General features: G+C 34.7%; 1 protein-coding gene and 1 pseudogene across 1 annotated transcript; one reads left to right on the top strand and one right to left on the bottom strand.

The window, feature by feature from the left end:
• LOC107677910 (nostrin-like) overlaps positions 1–3182 on the top strand; it is an 8219-nt pseudogene extending 5037 nt beyond the window's left edge.
• A 513-nt stretch (positions 3183–3695) lies between these two features.
• On the bottom strand, positions 3696–7411 carry spc25 (SPC25 component of NDC80 kinetochore complex). Its single transcript, XM_016472976.1, has 7 exons — positions 7304–7411; positions 6818–6980; positions 5944–6009; positions 5677–5823; positions 5185–5289; positions 4727–4825; positions 3696–3973 (listed from the first exon to the last, which is right to left on the bottom strand). Exons 2-7 carry the CDS (start codon positions 6972–6974, stop codon positions 3837–3839), a joined length of 711 nt encoding a protein of 236 aa, XP_016328462.1. The 5' UTR covers positions 6975–6980; positions 7304–7411; the 3' UTR covers positions 3696–3836.
• Between the last annotated feature and the right edge of the window lie 642 nt (positions 7412–8053).

Here is an 8053-nt window from a genome sequence, read left to right as displayed (position 1 = left end):
GCACATTATTAGGAAAGGCGATTTGCAAAGATTCATTACAAAACATTATACTCACTTCTTCTGTAGATGAGGCTGGGTCACGAATGATTCGCGCGAACAGACGCATTTATGTAAATCGGGGGCGCATTCCCTTCAAAAACAAACGTAATCCACTCCGTCTTCAGTGGCTCAGATGTCGGGAGTAAATGCTAAGGTAAGACACCAGTCCAGTCTGTGCTGAAACGCTACTGTCAATCAAACTATTGTGGGAGTGGCCTGTCTGTGTGACGTCAGGCTTGATTTGAGAGAGGGGAAAACATTTAACCACATTTAAAAAAAAAAACACTGGGTGGATTTTTATCATTTTAGGGTGGTTGTGTACACACACTGCCAACCCACATTTCAGTTCAAACAACTTGTAAAAGTGCATGTAGCATCCGATGACCCCTTTAAAGAATTTTCTGCAACACACCTTAATTCAAATTCAATTTAAAAAGGCAAGACTTTAAGCATTTTCAATTTAATGTGAAAAAAAAAATAAAAAGCTCAAATGAAGGTTCATTTAAACCTAGCAATGATGTCTTTTATTTGATCATTTCTTGAAGCGATTAGACTGACTTTCAGGTCAGTCTTACTGGTTGATTTGCATTTGCTGAATGTTTTTGCTAATAGAGTCACAAACAGATCGAGCAGGCCGTACGCAAAGTTGATGTGGAGAAGGACATTCAATTGCTGCTCGAGGATGTCAGTGCTACGGCGGATGACAACAAAGCTGAATTTCTCATGGCTGACTACTTTGTAAGTCTTTGAGTTTACAACACAAATTTGTTTGTGTTGCAGGAATTGATATGAAATGGGTTGCTGTTTGTGTGTGTACGTTTGTGCAGGAGGAAGAAGGAAAAACAGTCATGGGGAAAGACAGAAGGAAAGATACCATCAGGGCCAAACTTCAGTCTGGAGGACTGCATCACGAAAACAAAAAGCGACAGAGAAGGTTTAGATCTTGTAGATACTGTGTTTCAGAGCTGAGCGTATGTGATTTAAAAGGGTCATATCATGAGGAATCACATTTTCCTTCAACATCTGAGTTGAAGGAACACGTCAAAGGCACTTTTTGGTGTCCAGAAATCTGCCTGTCAGGGCACATTAAGATAAAAAGGAAGAAACAGGACGGATACTGTTATTCCTAAATACCAGAAGAACTAATCAGAGTAAAAGCGGTAGGAAGTTCATGAAAAACTACTTTAGACCACAGGGAACTGAATTAAAAAAAGTATGATATGACCCGCTTTAAATAGAACTCTTTTATTCCTCAGAGATCTTATTAGGTGGTTTTGTCCTGTTTATATTGTTCATTATATGACATTTAGCTCAACACTGAGAAAATGGTGAAAGTATATAGAGAACAACCAAACTTCTCCAATCAAAACAACTTGGAGGAAACGGAACAGTTACTGGATGAGGTCAGATCTTACATTTCATACCAATGTTCTGTTGAATTTTAATCATAACTTTGCTTTGCTTCAAATTAAAAAAAAAACAAGTTTAAATGAAATGTAAATTTTATCCATTTAAATATTTTATCAAAAATGTAAGGCTATTTAACAAAAAGGTTTTAACAAACTAAATACTGACTGCTCTCTCCCGGTAGGCCATCCTCAAACTGGACCTTTTGGAAGCGACGCATTGCAAACTGACTCACAGTCTGGCGGAGATAGAGGGCAAGCCGAAATCAAGACATCGATTCAGGGACAGCATCACTAAATGGAAAGAAAAGGTGAGGTTGCCCGAAAATCTCACGCACACACACATACACATATATATATATATATATATATATATATATATATATATAGTATCAGCATGCATTTTAAATGCAAACCTTTTGGAGTAACTAATTTTATTTCATTTTAGTAAAATTATTATCAGCATGCATTTTAAGTGCAAACTTTTTGGAGTAACTAATTTTATTTATTTCATTTTAGTAAAATTATTATCAGCATGCATTTTAAGTGCAAACATTTAGGAGGAACAAATTAAAATATATATATATATATATATATATTTTTTAGTAACTTTATCATAATGCCTTTTAAGTTCACATTTCAAAAGTTCACACAAACAAACGTTGAACAAAAAACTGAGGAGTCTGTGTAGGTACTGCAGGGGGACTGATAAAACATTTCTTTTAAAAAAATTAATAAATATGGTTAGTGTCTCTAGTGTCAAAAGAAACTCCCTTAAATCATCCTTGGTTGATTCGGTTGATCCTATCATTTAAAACCTCCATTAAACATGTAAATCTTGATGAATCCAGGACAGGAAAAGGATGTAAACATGAGTTAATTGAGAAACTAGGTCATCACTAGTTTAGCATGATGTTTCGTTTATGCTGTTGCTTTTAAAAAGCCTACACTTTTTAGACTATAATATATGGGTTTCCCCAAGGCTGCAGGGTGAAGAGAGACAGTATCGCAATTAATAAGCCTAATTTAGAGGTAAAAAAAACATCTAAATGTTGCATGACCTCTCTCTGGTTTTGCTCCAGGACTGTGAGCACAGCGTTGTGCAGCTTTCTCGACCGGTGAGGATCAAAAAGACTCCGTTCAGATCACGTCAGTCCATGAGGAGCTCCGTGATCAATAAGAGTGCGCTGACCAACCAAAGCCCTGATACGACAAGTGAAGAGCCCTCGCCTGAGACGACCGATGTCACGCATAACACAGACGAGCAACAGAGCGGCCCGGTTAACGGAAGCATGTCTGAATCTGAAGAGGATACAGGTAAACAGCAAGCAAAACATGTTTACCTTTATTTTATGAACACACAAACTCCTGATTTCATTTTTGTGTTAAATTCCCTAAACAGGCTCAGAATTCTGCTCAATCGGCAGATGCAAGGCTTTATACAGCTTTACGTCAGAAAGAGAGGATGAGTTAAACATTAATGAAGGTAATATGGTAGTTCATCTTAATATATCATCCCTCAGCACCTGCTTTCTGTTGACTCTCCCTCTTCAATCTGGCAGGAGACGTACTGGATATCTTTCAGAAGGACGACACGGGCTGGTGGTTCGGTGAGCTGAACGGACAGAGAGGACATTTCCCATCCACGTATGTGGAAGAGCTGCCTGTTTTCACTGAGATGAAGTCATCTGAAGCTTAGCTTCAAAAGAGCATGTGATGGAAAAGGTCACTGACCTCGACGCCACTGAGTCATGATTCATTCGTGCTGTAGGGTTAAACACACTTTATGCGATTACTGGAAAAAGGACTTTAAATTAAAAAATTCAATGGATAAAATCAGATTCATCTGAATCATTGACTCAAAAGAACAATTCACTCACAAATCATGCATTAGTATGACTTGAGTAGTTGACGAGCAATATCTAGCCGATTAAATGTTTTAGAGCAGAGCATAAATGTATTTGCTACGAAAATGTCCATAAGGTCTAGAAAAGATAATTAAAAAATTTCACGTTTTCTGTTTTTTTCATGAAAGGAAGCCGATAAATTAAATCCATTATTAACTTTATTGTAAAAAAAGAAATTTACATGCAATGCAAATGTTTTAGACCTTTTAGTCACTGTAGTATAAAACTAAAAAAAATGTAAAAGCACTTTAAAACTTTTGTTTTGTTTATTTTATGACTTGTATAAATTTTTATTGCTAAAATTACAAATCAATGAATATACAAAGAACTGAAACAATGAAATATTTCATATTAAGTAATTACTGATGGTTTAGGTAAATAAAAGCTCAATATACTGTATGTGCTAAACGTCTATAAAAACGGTGTCTGGGTCTCTGACCGTTTTAAATGGATCTGAAATGAAAAATCGGCTTTTGTTCGTCAGTCAGGCTGTCTTTGCGCCACTGTGAAGTGCCACAAACTCTCTCCGGACGTTTGCAAGGAAGGCGGGAAAGTTATTGGTCTCCTGCAGTCTGCGCTCTAGATGTGCCATTTTCTCCAGAGGAGGGTCACAGGAGACAACTGAGGGGAAAATATGATCATGTTATTCAGTACTTCAGTTGGGTCAGTCATTCAGGGGTCAGTAAGATTAAAAAAAATAAAAATAGTTTTATTCAGCAATGATGCATTATATTGATCAAAAGTAACAGTACAGACATTTATATTAATGTTACAAAAGATTTCTATTTCAAATAAAAGATGTCTCTGTATTCATCAAAGAATCCTGAAAAAAAAGTATCTTGGTTTCCACAAAAGCGTTAAGCAGCACAACTGATTTCAACATTGATAATGATGAAAAATGTTTCTTGAGCAGCAAATCAGCATATTTGAATGATTTCTGAAGAATCATGTGACACTGAAGACTGGAGTAATGACACTGAAAATTCAGCTTTGATCACAGGAATAAATTACATTTTAAAAGATATTTTAATAAAAAACAGTTATTTTAAACTGTAAAAATATTTTACAATATTACTGTTCTTACAGTGTTTTTATGAAATAAATGCAGCCTTGGTGAGACTTTTCAAAAACATCAAAAATATCTTACTGACCACAAACTTTTGAACTGTAGTTTAAGTTTTGTAATGCCTAATTTACCATTTATCATTAAATTATAAAATTAATATTCATATTTATCAATGAGTCTAATCAAATGCGTGACGAAAAACATCCAAGGTGTAATTTAACAGTACTTAATTTCTTTATGGTAACTAGTGTTTTTTTTTTTTTTACAAAAATCAAAGATAATAAAGAGATCAGAAGATGAGCACTTACTGTGGTAAACGCCCTCTGCATCGAGCTGTAGGAGGAACGTATGGACCATGTCTGGATCTTTACGACTGATGTTCCTGAAGACAAACTGCAGCTTCTCACCTGCAAATAAACAGAGATGTTCATGATACACAAGCAAACCTTATCTCAAGTTTGTTACCACTAGTAAAAAAAAAAAAAGCTTTTATTTTTTAAATTGTATAATCAGGAACAACAATTTGAGTGAAAAGTTCAATTGAAAATGCTTACATTTGATTACCGACCTAGAAATAGTGCCAAATCATTTTCAAAATCCAAAAACTTTGTTCATTTCAAGGTTTAAATTAAAGAAAATCACAGATTTTCAATGTGGTCTCAGACCTCACTCTGTTTGAATGATGTATCTAATGCATAATGAAAGGGGGAAGAAAACTACATACTTCAGTCATACTGTATGTTATAGTTAAACACAAAGTCTTTACCTTGGATTTTTCTGATCTCAAGACTGAGGTGTTTCTGAAAGATGTCTTTACATATGTTCAGATTTTTCAGTCTGTCCTTGTTGGCTTTATTTTGTGACTGAATCACTATAAAAATGTAGTAAACAAGCATTAGTGACATCAGTTTGAATAGAAAGCAACAATAAACCTGTCCACAGTGTCTGTCTGTCACCTAACAGTCGTATTCAGAAAATAAAGAGTCCATGTGGCAAAATTAATGAACAAATATGAATAAATAGAACTTAATATTCTATTTGTTTACCGGAAATCCAGCATTTAATTCAGAGATATTTATAGTTAATAATTCACGAATGAATCATCCTTGTATTTCTTTTCAATGATTTAGTAGAAATGATTCACAAAGTGTTTCATAAATCACTTATCTGTAATGGATCACTCTCTCTACCTCTCTTTAAGTGTAATCCATTACACATTAACATAAAGCCGCATGGGAGGAAAGATAGGCCTACTCACATTCCCTGTGTTTGGCCTGATCCTTCTTGAGCTTCTCGATTCTCTGGAATAAGAGCGCCTTGTGATGCTCTTTGTCTTCAATCGCTGACACCACCTCAAGATGTTCAGCACTCTTCTCTTTCAGTGAAGATGTTTCCTCTTTCAAATCTAACACAAAAGAAAGGAAATATCCTGGCAGTCATTCATCTGACAAATCAAGACAGCACACAATATTAAATTGCTGTTATTAAAAAAAATGTCAAGCAAGTGTGCCGATCAACTTCTCACCTTCTTTGAATGTTTGTATCATGTCAAACATGTTTTCATCCTCCTTGCATTTCTTAAAACAAGTACCTATGTAGAAAGAAAGAAAGAAATTATTTCCTGGGCAACTTGAAATATTCACATTAATTTTTCTTTCAATACAAAATAATTTTTATTTATTTTTTACTACGGAAGCTTGTTTCCATCACCGGATAAAAGATTAAAAAAAGGTAACTGGGACTTTTTAAATCTCACAATTCTTACTATTTTCCTCACAATTATGGTTTTTATTTCACAATTCAGACTTTTTTTTTTCTTGAATTCTTAATTTCTTATTTCACAATTCTGAGTTTATATCAGAAATTATCAGAAAAGTCAGAATTTTGAGATGGTATTCCATATATTTTTCATATTTACATTTTTATTTGGTATTCCATAGCAGAAAAAAAAAAAAGATTTGCAAGATGTAAACTCAGAATTCAGAGAGAGAGAGAGAGAACATTTCTTTTTTTAATCCTGTGGCATAAACAAGCTTCCATAAAAAGCAGAATTGCAAATATCATAATGATTTTAATGCACTTTTTAGTTTCTGTGAATCAGTTGAAACTGATACAAACGAATTGGTTCAAAGCTATCATTCAAATAAAAAAATTAATAGCTAAAAAATAAAAAAAATCAGACCAAACTATATTTAAATGGTTAAATATATCACAATTTTTTTTCACCATTTCACCCATCAGTTTTAAATGCAGATGGATCATAATGACAGATGATTAAGCTTAAATGTCCTACTTTGCTTATGCTTTCTATTCAACAGATAGTCTTGTTAAAATGTATATTAACAATAACACTTGCACGTTCAACCCAAACCCACAAAACGAGTCTGTGCATCTCTTACCCAAGACGGACTTCATGTACTGCCTGTGTTCCTGACAGAGTTCTGCCACCCTGTCATTGAGCAGCTCTCCCATGGCCTGGTCCAGCAGTTTGGTCCTGATCTCCTCCAGTCTGCTGTTGAACTGCTCCACAACATTATAGTCTCTGATAGATGCCATACTGAGCTGCAAAACCATCCGAACAACACAATGACAGTTACTACCGTTACTACACCAGACTCAGGGTGTGTTTACTGCATATTATTACACATTATCTACTCTAATATAACATAACCTTACGATAAAGTGATATATGCATTATATACACGACATACTAATATCCATGTTTAACGGACAACCAATATAGCGTAACGTTACAGTTGTTGTTTTTGCTGTTTAGATATAATGTTTCAGTGCGATGTCTTTTTCTTCATTTCTAGGCACTGAAACCAAAATAATATTGATTAAATGTTGTTTTAATAGTCGGAAAGAAGATTTAAATCACTAACCCGTTTTATGGCGTGAATATAAACGCAAATGTATTCTTGTTGTTTTCAAAAATCCGCGCCCGGAACATCAGCAGTTAAACAGGAAGTGGCGTCAGATAAACGCGTCGTAGTCACAACTACAAAATAGCAGCATGAAATTACCTAAACTGTTCTTGGCATACATAAGAAATTAATTTAGTGTTCCTAAGTATGAATTTTATTTTCCCTCAAAAGGCGAAGTGTTTATTGGTTATCAGTGTTGTGGGTAACGCATTACAAGTAACGCGAGTTACGTAATCAGATTACTTTTTTTCAAGTAACTAGTAAAGTAACGCATTACTTTTTTATTTACAAGGTGAAAAGGCTTTTATATTTGCCAAAAATATAACTTTTTTATTTTAAAAACAAACAAGCAAGCCCTGTCCAGATTGTAAAAGTAACGCAAAAGTAACGTAACGCATTACTTTCCACAAAAAGTAACAAAGTAACGTAATTAGTTACTTTTTAATGGAGTAACGCAATATTGTAATGCATTACTTTTAAAAGTAACTTTCCGCAACACTGTTGGTTATAGACCCGATGTGCGGTCGGTCATTTTCCCTTCATTGAGTAACGTTAGTTTGTTATTGTTGCGCCATCTGGTGTTTGTTTGAGTGCTGGCTGCTACACTCTAAAAAATGCTGGGTTAAACACAGCACAGTGCTGGGTAAAATAGGGACAAACCCAGCAATTGGGTTGTTTTGACCCAGCGGTTGGGTTACTACCCAGAAG

This window comes from Sinocyclocheilus anshuiensis, unplaced genomic scaffold, assembly GCF_001515605.1.
Source record: "Sinocyclocheilus anshuiensis isolate Anshui unplaced genomic scaffold, SAMN03320099.WGS_v1.1 scaffold164, whole genome shotgun sequence".
Taxonomy (NCBI): domain Eukaryota; kingdom Metazoa; phylum Chordata; class Actinopteri; order Cypriniformes; family Cyprinidae; genus Sinocyclocheilus; species Sinocyclocheilus anshuiensis.
Note: the sequence above shows the minus strand (reverse complement) of the source record. Positions and strands in the feature narration are given on the sequence as shown.

Excerpts from the sequence above, each read along its gene's own strand:
- spc25 (XM_016472976.1), bottom strand. The coding sequence starts at position 6,974 with ATGGCATCTATCAGAGACTATAATGTTGTGGAGCAGTTCAACAGCAGA. Across the intron at positions 5,824-5,943 it reads GATACAAACATTCAAAGAAG|ATTTGAAAGAGGAAACATCT; the intron begins GTGAGAAGTTGA and ends CTTTTGTGTTAG. Across the intron at positions 4,826-5,184 it reads TGAGATCAGAAAAATCCAAG|GTGAGAAGCTGCAGTTTGTC; the intron begins GTAAAGACTTTG and ends GTTTATTTGCAG.